The sequence below is a fragment of the Euprymna scolopes genome, chromosome 20, assembly GCF_053919585.1.
Source record: "Euprymna scolopes isolate OS-2025 chromosome 20, ASM5391958v1, whole genome shotgun sequence".
In the NCBI taxonomy this organism is placed as follows: Eukaryota; Metazoa; Mollusca; class Cephalopoda; order Sepiida; family Sepiolidae; genus Euprymna; species Euprymna scolopes.
Genome location: NC_136501.1, coordinates 12,045,426 through 12,064,456, shown reverse-complemented (window position 1 = coordinate 12,064,456; position 19,031 = coordinate 12,045,426). Strand labels below are relative to the sequence as shown.

The 19,031-nt window shown below is 30.6% G+C and overlaps 1 protein-coding gene across 4 annotated transcripts in view; it reads right to left on the bottom strand.

Annotated features, from left to right (window-relative positions):
• LOC145241326 (PH-interacting protein-like) overlaps nucleotides 1-19,031 on the bottom strand; it is a 134,565-nt gene that overhangs the window by 44,294 nt on the left and 71,240 nt on the right. For all 4 annotated transcript variants that reach the window (XM_080104158.1, XM_080104156.1, XM_080104155.1 and 1 more), the window contains exons 14-19: nucleotides 18,778-18,906; nucleotides 17,556-17,781; nucleotides 14,755-14,943; nucleotides 12,254-12,404; nucleotides 11,854-11,938; nucleotides 9,022-9,159 (exon numbers count right to left, since the gene is read on the bottom strand). In XM_080104158.1, the coding sequence (XP_079960284.1) occupies nucleotides 9,022-9,159; nucleotides 11,854-11,938; nucleotides 12,254-12,404; nucleotides 14,755-14,943; nucleotides 17,556-17,781; nucleotides 18,778-18,906 (918 nt within the window). The remainder of the gene's footprint in view (nucleotides 1-9,021; nucleotides 9,160-11,853; nucleotides 11,939-12,253; nucleotides 12,405-14,754; nucleotides 14,944-17,555; nucleotides 17,782-18,777; nucleotides 18,907-19,031) is intronic.

Genomic DNA, 19,031 nt, shown 5'->3' with positions numbered 1-19,031 from the left:
ACATCAACCTCTACAGACAATGAAGGGTAAACAAATAAAATTCTTCCCAGCTGTGACACCAACAGCAATCCACATGCCGATACCTGTTCCCCATCACTGGAAGAAAAAAGTGAAGCAGGACAGAGACGTTGCACAGGTGATAATTAAACTGGTACCAGTAGGCACACCGACTACTTGGGTGTTCAAGAATGGTGGCCATGCCAAAAAAGGATGAGTTCCCAAGGCAAACGGTGGATCTATAGAAGTTGAATGATGCCACCATGAGGGATACACATTACACCTCATCTCTATTCAATCAGGTCTCGGCCATACCAGCACACACTAGAAAAACGGTACTAAATGCATGGAATGGATACTACAGTCTAATGCAATCTCTAGCCGCATGGGATGCCGCTACATTCATTATTAAGTGGAGTCGATATAAACTTACAACTTCTACCCAGTCATGGCCGACAGAACAAGAGCATGCTATTCCATGGATTAAATAATGGGTTCTGTTCGAAATTCCATGCAATTTTTCGAAAAAAGAAAAAAAAAAAAAAAAAAAAAAAAAAAAATTTGAGTTCGACAGAATACATCATAGGTTATATCGATCAAAACGTAAAAATAACCATCAAGATGAGAAGAGTAGCCCAAAGAATCCAAATCTCAAAAATTCAGAAACATTGCGCTCATGTCTTGGGTCAAAGGGAGAGACAATACATATGATCCTGACAACAAGTGTACATATTGATATTATATGCACACATGTTTATATATAACTTGAAATTTATATGTCCATGATCCGATGGATTTTCTGGAAGAATTAATTTACCCTGGACATCTGTAATTCTGTTTCCCATGCTTATGGATTATCAATGGACTTATTTGGATTTTTCCTGTTTCTTCCTGGATTTTAGCTTCTTTTTCAATGGATTTTTACCATATCCTTTTATATTTTTTCCTTGTTTCTGCTTTCATAATCGTTATGAATGTTTATAAACTTTCACAAAACGTTAAAACCTATTTTATGCAAATATGATTCAATTCATATTTGTAGTTTCTTTTAATGCATTAACCTGCAAAATTTATTGTATTTGCAAACCTCTTTCCTCTGATGAGAAGAATTGCATTTTTCGAAACTCCACGGAATAAGGTCTTTAAAGTTTATTTGTATTCCTTATCAGATAATTAAAAATTCTGTATACCTTCTTTACAGGTTTTTAATGTTTTTTTGTTTTTTTTTTAAATTTAAATTAATTTTCAATAAGATTTTTCTATTATATATAGGTTTAAACATATATATGGGAAAACATGAGGAAAGAGAGAGCTGACTTTAGTTAAACAGATAAACTGATTCAGTCAACACAGCTGACCTCATTCTAAGGTCGGCTTTTGTTTATTTGATCAATTTAAAAAAGTCAACCGAAACTTTAATGGAGGTAAAATTTATTAGTTGATGGAGATGAATAGAAAGAAAATGGTATGAATGTGAGCAACAAAACCGATGACTTTAATGGGTTTATGGGAGACAATGTTTGCTTATAAAAAGCATTGTAGAATGCACATCACTGCATTTAGCTTGACAAATTCCCTTAGTGAAAACAAAAGTTTCCCCAAATTGCTAACCATAAGTATATTTTTATACTACTAATTATATATGTTATACCTACTTTTAATTACTATTTACCATATTATCCTATTCCTTCATTCTCATTTGATATCGATATGTCATTAAGCCAGTTTTTTCTATATTTGCATTTTGTATCATTCTGGCTCTTCTCTTCTAATGAGAGCATTTAGCATCGAAATGCCATGGCCTAAAGAAATCTTTTTTCTTACTTTCCCCCTTAACTTTTCCTTATTATTCTGATGATATAGTAAAGTTATATATACCTTATTCTTCATTTTTTATTACTGAAAAGTTTTGAACTTAAAAAGATTCTTTATTTTTGAGCACCATATATATATATATATATATATATATATATATATATATATATATATTTGTGGCCTGGCAAAGCCATAGGGGAGACAACTGAAGCAGCAAAATTGAAGCTGGCCTGCAGAACACTATATATTCAAATTTTATGAGTTTGAAAATATGTTACTTTTTTACCAATGGTCATAAAATTTTAATCATAGAATAGTATTATTTTCAAAAAGCCTGCAAATTTTCATGTAGTTTCATCCCATAGAACCAAAGATATGAGCATTTCAATATTCAATTTGGCTAGGAGTATAAATATATCCATATACTAGCAGTTCAGTCCGGCTTTGCTTGGGCCCTATGTACTGTTCATAACTTTATGTGCATATATATGTATATATATTAAAAAGTTTAACTCCTGTCCAGGTAACCTACATCTAAAATTTCAAGTGTTTAGACCCAAAATTGGCGGAGGAGTTTGAACTTTGACAGCAAAATTTCTGGCCAAAAACTGATTAAAAAGACTTTCCCAAAATCTCAATACCCCTTTATGCCGAATCTCGAGTCTATAGACTGAAAATTGACAGAGTAGTTTGGTAGGGAAATGTACACACAGACACATACAGACAATTTCACTTTTATAGATACATATGGCAATATTATAAGTTTAAAATCTCCACGATTATTCATCACAATTTAACAAATGAAGGTTTGTTGCAAAACTCATGACCTGAATTGTGTAGTGGGCTATGTGACATTTGCACTTAAGGCTGCACATTGTTTATATTTTTCTATATTAATTTAATGTAAAATGAGCACCCACTTTATAGCCACTTCGTAGCGTAACCCTGACTATAAATTAGGTGTTTATTTTATGTTAAATTAATATAGAAAGTAATCCCCCCACGTTTTAAAACTACAATTTCAATTTGTTAAACCCACAAAAAAGACACCAAGCCATCCTTAACTTCCCTACTCCGACAAATATTTTTAGGGTTAGATCCTGGTTTGGACTCGTAAAAAAAAAAAAAAAATGCTAATCCTGGCATTTGGCTTGACAAATTTCCTTAGAGATAAAACATGTTTCCCTGTAACTTACTTACCATAAGATAATATACATACTTGCCTGATAAAACTCTTATAAGGATTTTTCTAGATAGATTGTTTTAGCTATTTTTAACTTATAATGTTGATATCTTTACTTTGGTGTTAATCTTGTATTTAAATAATATTCATAATTACCTGCTATAGCCCATATAAGCATTTTTTTAAGTAGATTAGATTTGTCCTTTCATAGTATGTAACTTTAATTTGCTGTATACTATTTTAGCTTCCTCACTTTTTCATTAATCATATATTTAAACAATTGAATGGCTACAAGCCTATTCATGGAATATTTGAATATAATTAACAAAACAAAAAAAAAACATGGCATCCCCAATAATATAATTATAAATGCGTTTTCCAAATTTGAGTTAACCACAACTCCCTTTTATATAATCGTTATCAAATTTTTAACGACAGGCAAGTGTCTTTTGGCAGCTAATCATCACTTCCCTCTCAGCATTTTATGAGCCTTCTGTTTATTCGCCTCCAATTCCGTTAATTTGGGCGAGCAATATTATCTGTTAGCACATTTCAAAAACTATTCCTCGTACAAATAAATGATTAATCAATAGCTGGTTTGGAGAAACAGAGATCATTTATATGTAGAATTCCTCTTCATTAAATTTTCAAACAGAATGCAACATCTATCATATCTATTGCATATGCTTGTCTGTTGTTAGACTATGACTGCATGGTATTTTTCTAGAAACTGTCACATTCAAGCGTTAAGATGTCTAAATAGAAATTAAAATTCAGGGAATCTTTCGAAATTGGTGTCAAATGTCTATGCATTAAATTCAATACACCTCGAATTTGAATTTAAAATGGAAAACTGTACTAATATCATGCCTTAAGAAACCTTTGAAAATTCTGAAAGAAAAATAAAATTTGTGGAATATTTATTAATTGCTGTGTGTTATCAATTTAAAAAAATTAAATAAAAAAATCCTCAATTAAAAATATTCAGGAGTAGCTACCATACCCTTTTACACCTGTGCTTAAAACGAACTCATAGTAAAGATTGACCTCCATTCAGAAGACGCCATTGAAAAAATAAATTAAAACTACACTAATTCCATTTTTACAAAAAACAAAAATGTATATATATATAATATATATATATATATATATATATATATATATATATATATAATATATAATATATATAATATATATAATATATAATATATATAATATATAATATATATATATTATATATATATAATATATATATATATATATATATAATATATATATAATATATATATAATATATATATATAATATATATATAATATATATATATAATATATATATAATATATATATATAATATATATATAATATATATATATAATATATATATAATATATATATAATATATATATAATATATATATATATATATATATATATAATATATAATATATATATATATATTAATTTTAAATACTTTACTTCAGATATAACCATGTTTGATCCTTGAACTGGTCATTATGACTATATTCATGGAATAAACGAATATTATCAATACTACATCTAACATTTTTTTATTAATAAAATTAACAATGACAAATTTTCCACAAATTTGATATTTTTATTTTTAGGGTGAATTTTCCAGTTAAAACTCAACATCTTCAATATAATTGCCTCAGTCTAAAAGGATTTCTTTCTTTAAATTTAGCACACACCAGATGACATGCAGTATCACAACACAAACACGTCACACATTCTGTCTACAGAAAATAAACTTGAAGGATTTCACTTTAGAACAACAACTGGTTATAGTCAGCTAACGTACTTCATAACTTCTATCGGAAACGATGACAAGGAAAATCAGTTCCTTCGCTTTTTTTCTCTCATGCTTATATCTCCCCTGTACATGAACTTTTTTTTTTTTTTACGTTTTTCTGATAGTTCTTTTTTAATTTAATAATCATTGAAAAATTTTTTTTTTTGGTCTTATTTTAATTAAGAATTATTGAAAACAAAAATAATTTTTTTTTTTTAAACTATTTTGGGAATATTATATATTGGATACGTTTTTTTATGTTTTAAATTTTGTAATTTTGATTTCAATAATTTTATTTTTATACTTTCATAAGCAAATTAAAATAAAAAAAAGTTTTATTTTTTAAATTTGAAAAACTTATTTTTATAATTTCATAAGCATATATTTCTTATAGAATTTCAAATAAAATAACAAAATTAAAAAAAAAATAATTTATTAAAAGTACAAATATAGACTAATTATGTTATTTTTATCTTTTTATAATTTTGTTAGTTTTTATTGTATACTTTTCAATAATGTCCTTACATTTTATTTCAATAAATCGCTTCACAATAGAAATACTGAAGAACAATAAAAGTGAAGGAACTGATTTTATTTGTCACCACTTCCGGTAGTAATATGCCGGAAGTTAGGAAGTATATTTACCTGACTGTAACCCAATAACTATTAGCATAACAATTCCGATGCAAAAATAAAACAAATCTAATTTCACTAATTTATAAAATCAAAATAGGATTTACATTATTTACAAAAACAGAAAAATAAATAAAAAATAATTTAAATAAAAAATAATTTGCTTTTATGGATAAAAATTTTATATAAAATATTAAATTAACTTAAAATAAAAAAGATTATTGAATTTTATAAAAAAAAAAAAAAAGAAATTATTTCTTTGTTTACCAAGTTTGAAGGAAATAAAATATATCTCATACTTCATTGAATAAAAGCATACATTTCTTTAAATTTCTAAAGAAAACTACAGCAGCAAACTAAAATTGAAACACACTGGAAAGAGTAGCCCTTGAAAGAGGCTGCCAAATTCATTGCAAACATGGGAAGAACATTCAAAGAATGTCAGACAAAATTTCAACATAATCATAAATTTTAACTATTTTAATCTTACTATTAAAAATAACCTTTCTCAAAAACCCTTCATTAGTTTGATATAACACTAAACATTTTCTAGAAGCTTCAAAGTCAACTGAAGAGAATAAGGAAGAAAAAGTAAAGCCATCTAAAATTTATAGTAGGCACCAGCCCATAATTCCAAAGCTAAATAAAATGATACTATATATGAACATATTTATAATGAATTGTAAACCAAATAGATAAAATCAAGGATGTAAAAATATGGTGAAAAAAAAAAGGCCAAAAAAATAGCTGTAATTTCTGGGTTCCCCAACTTGAAGGGCACACTATCGCGAACTCAAGAGAAGGAGGCAAGCAACACCAAGCAAACTGATGTAAGAGCTTGAAGACATGATTTATTTGAATGAGTTGTTAATCGACGAATTAATTTATTATAAAAAAAATGTGTTTTCTGGAAAACAGAAAAAATATTTACAGTTAAAACTAGGAAAAAACTTTAACAGAAAAATCAACCATTTTTTGTTAAAATCTTTAAGAAAAATAAGGACAAATTAAAGATTTGTGAAGACAAATTATGTGCATACGTTTCCTTATTCAAATAAGTTCATTTTTAATTTTTAACAAATCATAAAATAAATGGGGAGGGTGGGACTCATCGCTACGCTAGTAATAAGTCCTTTATAGAATCATAAAATGCAATTGGGTTTCAAACTTAAATTTCACCAAGCAACACTTACACATTATGTATCTTTAAAACACCATTGAGAAGTTTTTTCATTAAAAAGTTGTTTTTATAACACCTATTTATTACAAAGCTCAGATGTTAAGCATTCATATTAGATATCACAAGTTGACAACTTCACTTGAAGCACAGATTTTAAGCTTAATATTTATAAGAGATTCTAAAATATATATATTTTTTTAAAGTCAAAAAGTGACAAATTTTATATTAAAATCATGGCTATCCCTATAACACGCCAAGAGATCTTACATTCTGGCTGGAAGAAAGTTTTGTAATCAGTTAACAGGATATTTTTTAGCTTCTAACACTTCACAGTAATTGCTCCTAAAAAATTTTGGAAGAGTTCTAACTATGGTCATGATTGATTAAGTAGTACAAATTCACTAAAAAAAATAAATAAATAAAAATAATAAATATAAATAAAATAAAAATAAAAAATATTGCAGTAAAACAAAACTCACTTGTTAAAATATGCATTTACCAGTGCTTGTTTGGAATAACAAAAATCCAAATATCGAATTTCATTTAAGACCGATGCTATCTACTTAATTGTTATGTTGAAATTGGTAAAATATCAAAAAACAACCCCCCCCCCCAAAAAAAAAAAAAGTAGAAAATTACTTATAATGAAAATAGTTTTCGAAAAATTGTGAGCTATACTGGAATAAAAATTATTCCAAACTATTGAGTTAATTCCCTTATTTAAGTTACTCATGATGGTATGAATAAAATGATTTTTATAAAATTCTATTTTTTACATACACACACACACATATATATATATATAAACTACTTCATTTACTCACATAAAATTAATATACGAAAGTATAAATTTATGCGTAAACTTTAAGTATTTACTTCAAAAGTGCTCAATACGTAGGTAGAGCTAGTTAGTAAGTTAAAAAATATATATGGCGATTAAGCTACACCGAATATTCCGCATTTCATCCACTCTAGGACTCTTCAGGCTTATGCACAAACACACATTTATAAAAAAAGAAAATTGATTTGAGAATCTTAAGTAGGACAACCCTTGGTGTGTTTGTGGTATTATAGTGAATGAGAACTCTAGCTAGATACAGTGACCCCGCCCCTCTTCCCACTTTTTTTTTGATCGATCTTTGCTTTGTGAACATTTAGTTTGCCAAATAAAATATATACATCAATGGATTGTGAAAGTATATCTTTTATGCAATAATGTTTTTTTTTTTTTTTTTTTTCACTCATGTTCACCCCTTACAAAGCATATCGCCACTTGGACGTAACAGAATACTATTTGGGGCCATGTCTAGGAAAGATTAAGATATTTGTATATGTTACATTTAAACTTCTACATATCAGTAGTCACGGAAGCAGGCAGCAAGAAGGGAATTCCAAATTCCGAAGTCTAGCTGTTAGAGGGAAGAAACTATTAGAATAGAAAGCTTTCTGGCATTTTAGGGACATCAACAGTAAAGGGGTGATATCTTATTGCTAAACAGGTTTGGGGATGTGTACGTTGACGGGGTACAAGTGCAACGAGTTCGTCAGAACACATTCCATTAAAATATTTGTAAAACAGACACAGAGATGCAACATTGTGGCGATGGGACAGGGGCTGGAGCTTAGTTGATAAAGTGGGACCGATTAGATTGACAACTCATTTTTGGACCCTATCCAAGATGGAGAGGCTAGTGGTAGATGCACCAGCCCAGATGTGGCAACAATACTCCATGCATGGGCGAATGGTGGCCTTGTAGACGTACAGGATACTTTCAAGTGTGAGTAGTCTTCTAGCTCAATAGAGGGAACCCAGCTTCTTTGCAGCAACCTTTGCAATGTCCTATGTATTTGTTCCAGTTCATATTGCCCGCATGTTAGTAAATGCAACATAGAAATTAAATAGATAACATTATTCATTAAGTAGATAACATTATTCATTAATTGAAATCGACATAAAAATAAAAAAGTAAATAACATTGATTTTTTTTTTAATGGAAATTCGATTTTGTGACTTTTTATGCTTCTTATTCCAAACATGCACCATTGTTTTCTTTGTTTAATTACAAGGAATAAGTTACCAGTCTCTACATTCATAGGAACTTGTCATTGATTAAATTTATCAATTAGTTCATCATCAGGGTTCTTATTTTTATTCTTAAAAATATCAAACTAATCTCACTGTTAACCACTGTATTCATTATATTAAGTAAAGGACCCTAGTTACACAATCACATGGCCTATTCTAGAGATAGCCATGATTAAATTTGATTGATTTTTTTTATTCAATTCGATTGATTTTCTTTTGCATAGGTGACATTATGAAGCCATTTATAAAAGATTACTATCATCCAAATGTTTTAGCCAATCAAAGTTAATAAAATGGTAAATGTTAAATCTACTTACTTCTTCAGTGTCATATAATGCTCTAGCTGCAAGTCGATTACATGTGGTTTCTTCATTGTTATTAGAGCGTGTGCGAGAGGAGGTATAATTTGTTGCTCGACGTGTGCTCATATAATTGTTGACATTGGCAGTATCCACCTGGAAAAAAAAAAGTATTAACAAAGTTGATAATGTCAACATTTTGTTACTGGCTTTTTATTTCATTTTCAATGCATTGGTATAGTTTTTATTCTTTTAAAATGGTAAAGAATCCTAACAGTTGACATGAAATTATTTAAAATATGAATTAAAAAAATTCTTTTAATTGTAAACATCATCAAGTTAAATTTTTTTTTAACTGAGATAAACAATTGTAACTAACAATGAAATACACTTTTGTTGCTATCAATCCAGTCTTTGAAGTCTTGGTTTTGTTAAAATAGTATATGAATGCTCAATTATGAAATATGATATTTTTGTAGTTTACAGTTTAAGTCATCTCTTTTTGGCTTAAAATTTATTGGTATGTGAACGATTACTGAAATATATAAACCCAGTAAAATTCGGAATACTACAAATAAGACATATATATATATATATATATATATATTAGTTATAAAAATATATATGGCAATTAAGCTACACAGAATATTCCGCATTTCATTCTTATGAGAATTCATTAGGCTTATGCGAAGAGAGTTGTGGTTATCTCATTTTTTTTATACACGCACATTCTATTGAATTCTTAGTTAGCCAATCAGCTTCCTAGTTTCCACCGCGCCCCTCCTAATCAGCCAATAGGCAGGCACTTACAGGACAAAGACATATTTGACCATAAGTTCACCCTTTCCTTTGTGTGTGCTTTTTTTCGCAGGGAGCGTGTATATATATATAAACAGTAGAGGTGTGTGTGTAAATATTTAACAGGTAAACTCTTAAACTGTTGGTCATATAACACCGAAATTAACAGGAAATAGTAATTATACACCAAGGATGGTTTATAACGAGTAAAATCTTTGTTTGGGTTGATGAATAAAGCACAGACATATATCAGCATGTTGAAATGTATAGCAACATGCCTTTTTAATGTAACATGTATTTAAGCAAACCGCACACACATCTATGCATACACCTTTTAACTAACACATCAGTTATTGCCCCTATGGTAACCCCTGCTTTGCCCTCTATTTCCTCTTCCGTTCTCTCTCTCTCTCTCTTTCCACTTGAGACATGGAGCTGACAACACGTGTTTGCCTTCAATTCAAACCTAAAATGTGAGTGGCACGCAATTTACGTCCACGCCTCGACAGGGCATTTATCTTTTCTCAAGATAAGTTTCGTACAAACAAACTCTTACACGCACAATGAACTTCCAACGTATGCTTCAACAAACTCTTGCGTACATTCATACGCACAACGAACGTGTCTACATGCATGCTAGTTTATAAACACACACTCTGTAACGTTCGTAACGTTTCTGTGTAAATAAATATTCCTTGTACATATGTAAATATATGATCCTGTTTCAGCGTGCTTCATTTCGATGTCTTAAATGTATTCATAACACAACACGTGTACTTATGCTGATTGTTTTCTTTATTATGCTGTCCTAGTAACAACGACCTCCAACTATCCAGCTTATCGAACACGCAGCCTATTCACATAACCGGTTCACATACACGCAGCCTACAAAGAGGGGATCCAGCTATGCAACCGGTATATAAACTACACACCAAGTCCCCCACAAATGCGAAATGTTCTTTTCAACTAGCCGACGTGTTTATACTTCTTTCTGCACATGATCACATAAATTCATTAATTTAAAGTTTTTTTTTTTTTACATTTTCACCCCAAACAAGTCACACCGCCACTTTGATGTAGGGGGCTACTATCAGGGGCAGCAACTACTGGGGGACTATGTTGGGATTTGGGCAGCAAGATGTCGGTTTATGTTGCACTTGAACTTCTGCATGTCAGTACAGTTAGGGAACCAGGAACCTGGAATGGAATTCCAGAGCCTAGCGGAAGAAACTACTGCAGTAGAAAGATCTTTTACATCTAGGGATCTCTACTGTGTGGGGGTGGGATTTAGCTGCCTGTCGGGTTTGTTGAGGGTGTCTACGTCATGGGGGCACAAGTGTCTGCAGTTCGTCAGAGCATTCACCGTAAAATACTTGTAGAACAGGCAGAGGGATGCAACGTTTCGTCGATGGGACAAAGGCTAAAGCTTAGATGCCAGTTCAGGGCCTATCAGATTGGCGACTCTTTTTTGAACCTTGTCTAGGAGCGAGAGACTAGTAGCAAATGCACCAGCCCAAATGTGACAACAATACTCCATACATGAGCGAATGGTGGCCTTATAGAGATACAGGATACTTTCAGGTGTCAGTAGGTGTTAATATTTACACTTTATTATCTTTCAGTGATTCTAGCTGATGGCACTAAGCCATATTTAAAAAACTTTCGCCATCAATATTTTTATATTCATAAATACGAATATATGCATGATTTTAAATATATTTAAACATTTTACAGCAAGCGGAATCCAAAGTGCTATCGTATTAATATATAGATTCTTGCATCATATTTTGAAAGAAAGAAGACTAAAAGATAAAAGATTAAACTAGAAAAGAGGATTATAGCTACTGGCAAGACCTCTATAAAATAAAACACACCTACTGTTCCTATCTCATAGGGGATATTGAAAAAGCCATTATGAATTAATGTTTCGTTTAAATCAATAAGAATTATGTACGAGGACAGAATATATCAAATACAACCTTACAATGCTGAGTACTTCAGCTAGTTAAAAAAATAAAATCAAAGACTATTTTAAAATAAAAAGGTTCTTACAGCATGGGGAGGTTTCTTTTTTCTTTCAACTACGAATCTTTTCATTTCTTCTTCCGTGTGAGCAGTTCGAATTTCTTCGCTAGTCCTGTAGTAAAGAAAGAGTTTCATAGATTAAAACACATCCATTATATGGGTTGACTCTTTAAGATAGAGGACAGAACTGCATTTTGGCCTGTATGAACACTCATCTCAGGCTCTTGGAATGTTAAAAGCTCCGATTCAAAATTTAGGAACTCTTCCACAAATCATAATTTTTATATACAATTATGGTTTTAATTTCAAATTATGTGTTTTTCCAAGAATTGTGAATTCAACATTTTTTTCATGAAATATAAATTTGAGGCCCAAGTGTAGGGAATGGGTACCAGCAATGCTGACAAAATAGAAAAAGGCGACTTACTTGGACAAATATGGATCCATAGCATGAACCACAACTCTCCGACTAAGCGCTATAATCTCACTACGAGTTGCAACCTGAGAAATGTTTTCTAAAGATTGACGCACACCAATTGTTTCACCATTTCGACGCATACCAATCAAGTGATGAACACCTATAAAAAATATATATATAATAAGTTCAAAAGATAAAGAGTAAAGTTACATAGGAACTTTATTACATTATCAATAAGAGTTACAGAAAGAGAAATAGGGAGAAACCTCTTCGAAGTCAAATACTTCTCGTCAGAAGAGAAAAAGTCGGCATTATACAAAGGTAAAGGTAAAAAGGTGACACCACCTTTAAAAACATTCAGATTGGAATTAGAAAAAAAAAATTGGGGAGGGGGATATGATGGGGATAAAAGATAAAAAATAAAAGCTGAAAAAAATTATATAAAATATATAAAAAATAATAAAGCAACAAGAATTTTTTTTTATATTCACAAAAATTTAAACTTTAAAATATCTAAAAAAATTTTCAAAGAAAACATTTTTTTTTTCAAAAATCAAATTTACACTAAAGTTTTGATAAATATATATAAAATAATAAAGCAGGAAAAATTAATATGGGAAAAATAAATAAAAATAAATGAATTATTTTACAGCTTAATTTTATATACAAGATAAGAAAAAATCTGTTTTCTGTTTTTCTCCATACTAATTATAGATCACTGTATCCTGAAATTTGTTTATAACAAAAACAAAATTAGTTCTTATAACTAATAACATTAATTTTTTTTTATATCAAAAAGCTGCTCTCTGACTTTATAATCAATTTTTCTTTTAAACTTTATTTAAAAAACTATTATTAAAAATATTTTAATTAAAGTGGAAAAAAAGAACAGGTAGATTTTAATACATGGTAGAAGTCGTAGTAGTCCACTTAATTTTATTCCCAGTATATGTTCAACTATGGCATAGAAAGGTTGATCACTTGCATAATTAAAGATGGACATAAGTGTAAACTAACACTATTACCTGTTACATCATCCAATTCTAGTAGGAATTTTGAGGGCCTTGAAACTAACCTACATAGGTGACATTCTTTTGGAGTTTCAATCCTTAGTACAAAAAAATAAGTAAAAATAAAAATTAACACAATCATAGCTGATGAAATGAGAACAATCTACCTCCACGGATTGAATAAAGCATTCAGTTTGGAATTTTGTAAGATTACAGTTTTATTTACATTTCAAATTCAAAAAGATGCACATGAAGGTCAGAGGCTACATCAGCCTAAACATTAATATAATAAAGATGAGAAAAGCAGTCTAAAGGCTCCAAATAATACTCATCCAATATAAGTTTTTAGGATTCAAAATGATGATGGCTTATAAAAATTTTTTTGAGATGAACATTGATTTAATATATATTAAATCTGAAACAGTGTTTCATGGTAAACTGATGATCCCTGAAAACTTGTTAGTGCGAGAAAGCAGGGTTTTTTTTCAGTGATTGCTGGAGATTAAATGACTTACTGACAAAATTTTCAAACAAAGGATAAAACTTAAAGTTTTATAAAAAGTTTGGATACAGTTTTTAAGGTTAAAAAGCTTCAAAGACATATATATACACACACACACACACACACACACACACACACACACTGGCGCCAAAAAGAAAGTCCGCACATGTCATTTTTTTTTAAAACTTCAAATTTCCAGGTTAGTATCTGGAGGCGTGTTAAGTCCCTGGGTGACATACATCCCTAGTCTTTGTTAAGACATGCATCTAGAAGGAAACTGATGCAAAAACCTGCAGTCTACTGTATACTCTGTCCTGTGGCAGTCATCTGCACCGACAAAGGTTAGCAGTAATACCAAGAAGTGTGGTTGGTTCTACTCAAAGCCTTCACCACTATAAACAAATCAACTGTGTGAATTTCTGAGCAATTTGTTGTGGCAGAACTTCATACATCGAAATTGATGGGAGAGTCCATCATATACAAAGGAAACAAAGTAATAACGATATATAATAAGTAAGATTATACATCTAGAAACAAAACAAGTTTAAGACTTGAAATTCATACTAGAATTGTTTACATAGTGGATAAAGTACTTGGTAAAATTCAGTTGTAAAGTTACTGTTCTGGAGGTTGATGGTTCAATCCTCAGTGTGGGCGAGTCTCAAAAATACAATTGTGAATTATTTAGGATTTCTATCCAGTCATGACTGAGAACGAGAGCATAGATTAAATAAAGGGTTCTGTTTGAAATTTCATGCAGATTCCACGTTCAATAAGATATACCTGAACAGTGTTGAAGGTTACATCGAACAAAATACTGAAAATCAGACTAAACACGAGAATAATACAAACTTTTTTTAAATAATTACTTACAGAAAAAAAAGGAAAAGGAAAAGAAAAAGAAAAGAGAAAATGCTGATTTAAAACAGTTAAGAATATGCTTAAAACTAAAATAGATTATCAATTTAAATTCAAACTAATAATAAAAAAAAGCTTACGTCTTGGAACAGGTTGTGGAGATGTAACTGGGGCACTGCCACCTTGGATAGCCAGTCTCTGATCTTGTTCTCTTTGTAAACGTACAATCATAGCATCCAAATTTGGCCAATCCCGTTCCACCCGAGGATTACCTTCAACCCCATCTTCTCCTTCATTCGCTGGTAAAGGATCTATTACCTCATGGTCACCTTGAACAAAAAACACGTATTAAGAGATTTACCAACACGAAATGGTCCATGAATTACTAAAATAATTTTAAACAATATTAAATGGAATCTCAAGCATTTATGCAGAGAACGATCCATTTTTCTGTGAATATTGCGTATGCATATTCTGGCAGTTTATGTAAATCACCAGAATATGGCAACAGACTCAACCAATGCAGCAGATGACAGTTAATAAATTGCAAGAAGTGGTCACAAGACATTGCAACTGTTCGACATTTACAGTGAGAAAATGTCATAGGTTCGGAACACATGTGACCAATTGAAAAAATTTCCAACAAGACATTGCAAAAGTACTTCTTTGGGAATCCTCAGCAGATAACCCCCTCTAAAATATTGCTCACCCCCTTTAAACTAAGAAAAATAATTAAATAGATACAAAAAAAGAGAGAGACATAAAAACATTGTCATAAAATGTATATTTCATATCTCTCCAATAATTTTTTTTTTTTTACATAGGCATTACCACTTATCAAGGCTCAGAGGCCACTCGAGGATAAGGGTTAAAGAGTGTACAGTAGTCAATTGGACAATATAGTAATTGTTAGTAATGGAAATTTGGTAAATTTGTTAACTTATATGGAACGGCTCATCAAGAACTTGTTTATGTTGGACTTTAAGACAACATATGTAGTCAGCTGGAAAGCAGGCAAACGGAAGACAGTTCCACAGGCGTGCAGTTCTAAGAAAGAAACTTTGTTCATGGAATCTACATTTAGGTTTAGGCACCGATAAAAGGGGGCGGGGTTATTAATAGTGTTTTCAGCTAGACGAGTGTTTCTCGTGAAAGTTTGGCGAGGGGGAACCATAGATTGAAAGAGTAACATTTCTAATGTAAAAATAAAAAAACAAACGCCAAAACAAAAATAAATTATTTTCAATTGTTGCTACACAAGAAAAAAAAAAAAAATATATATATTCATGAAACTTAACATAGGAATATGATTTTAAAAACCTCAACCTATTTTCTTCATTAAAATTACTATAAAATGGTTTCTGTCATGTTTTTTTTTCCTTTAGTCTTTTAAAATTTGATCAGCATTTGGCATGTACCAGCCATTTATGCAAGCTGCTGGCAAACATCTACGGAAAAAGAGGTTGTTTTCTGCATAAGTCCCAATTAAATAATGCAGGCTTCTACAATGTTTTGTTTGTTTGTAAAACTTTTATTTAATGCATAAAACAATATTTATTATAAACAAGTCATCCATTTTATCTTATTTCTGTTCTTGTCCAGAATTCCCCCATATTAAAATACAAAAATAATTTTTTAAATCTGTATAATGCTTGTATCGGGGACGAAACAAAAATATATAAAAAAAATCATGTAAATTTTTCAAGCTGTTTTATTTTTTCAAAAGAAAATCATTTTTAAGCGATTAATGGGAATTTGTAGGCATTACAACAAATCTTCTATGATTATTGTTGAGTTATCTCCTTTGTTAGACCTTTTCCCCTTTTATTTATTTATTTATTTATTTATTTTTTTCAAATGGCAGGTAAGATATTCACTCCTCGGATACTCATAAAATTTTATTTTAATTTTCTTATTTAAAAATAAAAACTACTATCAACTTACATAATTTTTGGAATATGATATTTTTTTTCATTACAGGTACATACATAGGTCATGTAATTTTTTCTTGATTTTTTTTTTCATATAGAGGTACTCTGGACAAAAACCCTTATTTCCCTTGGTCAGGGGTCTGATGTTTCCTATCAGCCTGCATTCGCAGTCTCAAAGCTTGGCATTAAGAATTGATCCATTCAAATTCCATTGTTAAAGATCCTTGTTGATAGTTTGCATCCAAGTTTGTTCTTTTGTTTTTGTTTTTTTTGATCATTCCAGGTTTTTCCAACCTTCCACCCTCAAAGTCTTTGAATATTGGAGCTGACATGTCAGGTCAGCTACTCTGATTCAAAATTGAATATTGCTCTGTCATTATGCTGAACTTAATTAAACACAGGATATTGGTTCAGCCATGTTAGGAAAAACGACTCTTTGATTAGAAAATGCAGAGATCTTGGTGGAAGGCTGGAGGAAAGTTGGATGAAAACCTTCAACAAGATCTTAGACAATAGAATTCAAAAAGAGTGCCAAACTTGGAGACTGGGAATTGCAAGCTACCAAAAAACATTTGAGTCATAACCAAATGAAATAAGACAAAATTGATGATTATGATTATGTTGTACTTGAAATGGGAGGATTCTTTACTGGAGTTTAAAAAAAAAAAAAAAAATTTTTTTTTTAGATTTCTTAATTTTGGAGATGAGGACTGATTCGTATTTGGATGTTTTTGCAATAACTCATGTAGTGAATAACGTACTTTGTAAAAATTGTGATGGTCAAAGGAATACGAGAATGTTACTCCTGTAGATTAAAGAAAGGGTTCGGTTCAAAATTCCATGCAGATTTCTAAGCAACAAGATGTACTTGAAAAAGGTTAGAGGTTATATTGATTGAAATATGAACATAACTCAAGATAAGAACAGTAGTCCAAAGCATCCAAATAATATGATCTTTTTTCTTTTAACAAAAACAGTTGCTACTAAAAAATTTTAAAAAACTAACTTACCCTCTTCATTAACTGCCACTTGAGGCACTAGCTGTTCATCTTTACAGTGTTCTCGGCCAGGTACCAACCTCTGCGTGATTGGGGGGTATGGATTTCCATCTATGTCAACTAGGAAAGGGGCTGGCATCAGATGAGGAGGTTGTTGCGTCTGCTCATCCAAAACATAATTGTTGGCATCTCGGATTAAAGGACGATAATCCGTGTGAAAAAAGACTTCCATTGGTACCTTTGGAAATAAGAGAACAGGAGTAAATTTTTGTATCAATCATTTAGCAAGAAATAAAATTGCTTAAAATTTGCTTTTAATATAACTATAGGTCCTTAGACTTGCAGTTTCCACAATGTTTTTTTACAATAGACAACAGAACAAAAAAGTAGTAATATATATAACAAATAAATGCTATCAAAAGGTAAGATAATTTAATTTTCTATCTAGTAGCATAATTTTTTTTTTTTAACTTATTTTAAAGTGTTTATTCAATTTGAAAAAGTAGTGTTAAATGTTACGCGAGAACAAGAAAAAATAGCGGACATGAGAGGGTCACAATAGACAACAGAACAAAAAAGTGATAAAAAAATAAATAAATGTTATAAAATTATACTCAAAATTCCATGCAGATTCCTGGAGTCCAACAAGATAAACCTTAAGGTGAAAGGTTACATCAATCAAAACATGAAAATAGCAGCCACGATGAGAACAATAGTCCAAAGAATCCAAATACTTCAATTTTCAATTTTATTTGTTTATTTTTATTTTTTTTACATGGTAGTCACTACTTATTAGGGCCCGGAAGCCACTCGGGGATAAGGGTTATTGCGTATACAGTAATCAATGGGATAGTATCGTAGTAACCATTAGTATTGGAGATTTGATAAGATGTCTTAAGGGGGTGGTTCATCAGGAATTTGTTTATGTTGGACTTGAAGACATCAAAGTTGTAGTCAGGTGGGAAACAAGCAACGGAAGAGAGTTCCACAGGCATGCACTTCTAAGAAAGAAGCTTTGTTCATGGAATCTACATTTTGATTTTGGCACAGATAAAGAGTGGGGGAAAATTATTGACAGTGGTTTCAGCTGTAACCTTTCACCTTAAGGTATATCTTGTCGAACTCCAGGAATCTGCATGGAATTTCGAGTAACATTTTTTTTTAACACTTTTTTGTTCTGTTGTCTATTGTGACCCTCATGTCCGTTTGTATGCTTTCATAAAATCTAACTTACTTTTTTGTGCCGGTCATGAGATCCAAATCCAAATATCAAGAGATGGCCATGAGAATCGGTTGCAGCAAATACTTGGCCATCAGGGGAAAATTTGGTATCAAACACTGCCCCATGACCTTGACCTTCGATCTGTAAAAGAAAAAAAATTATTTATTCAAATGCAACGTAACATCGCTGATCAATTTAATTTTTATTACATTTTTTTCTCTATATGCTTTACAGATCATTCAGTTAAAATTTAATCTATTACAGTT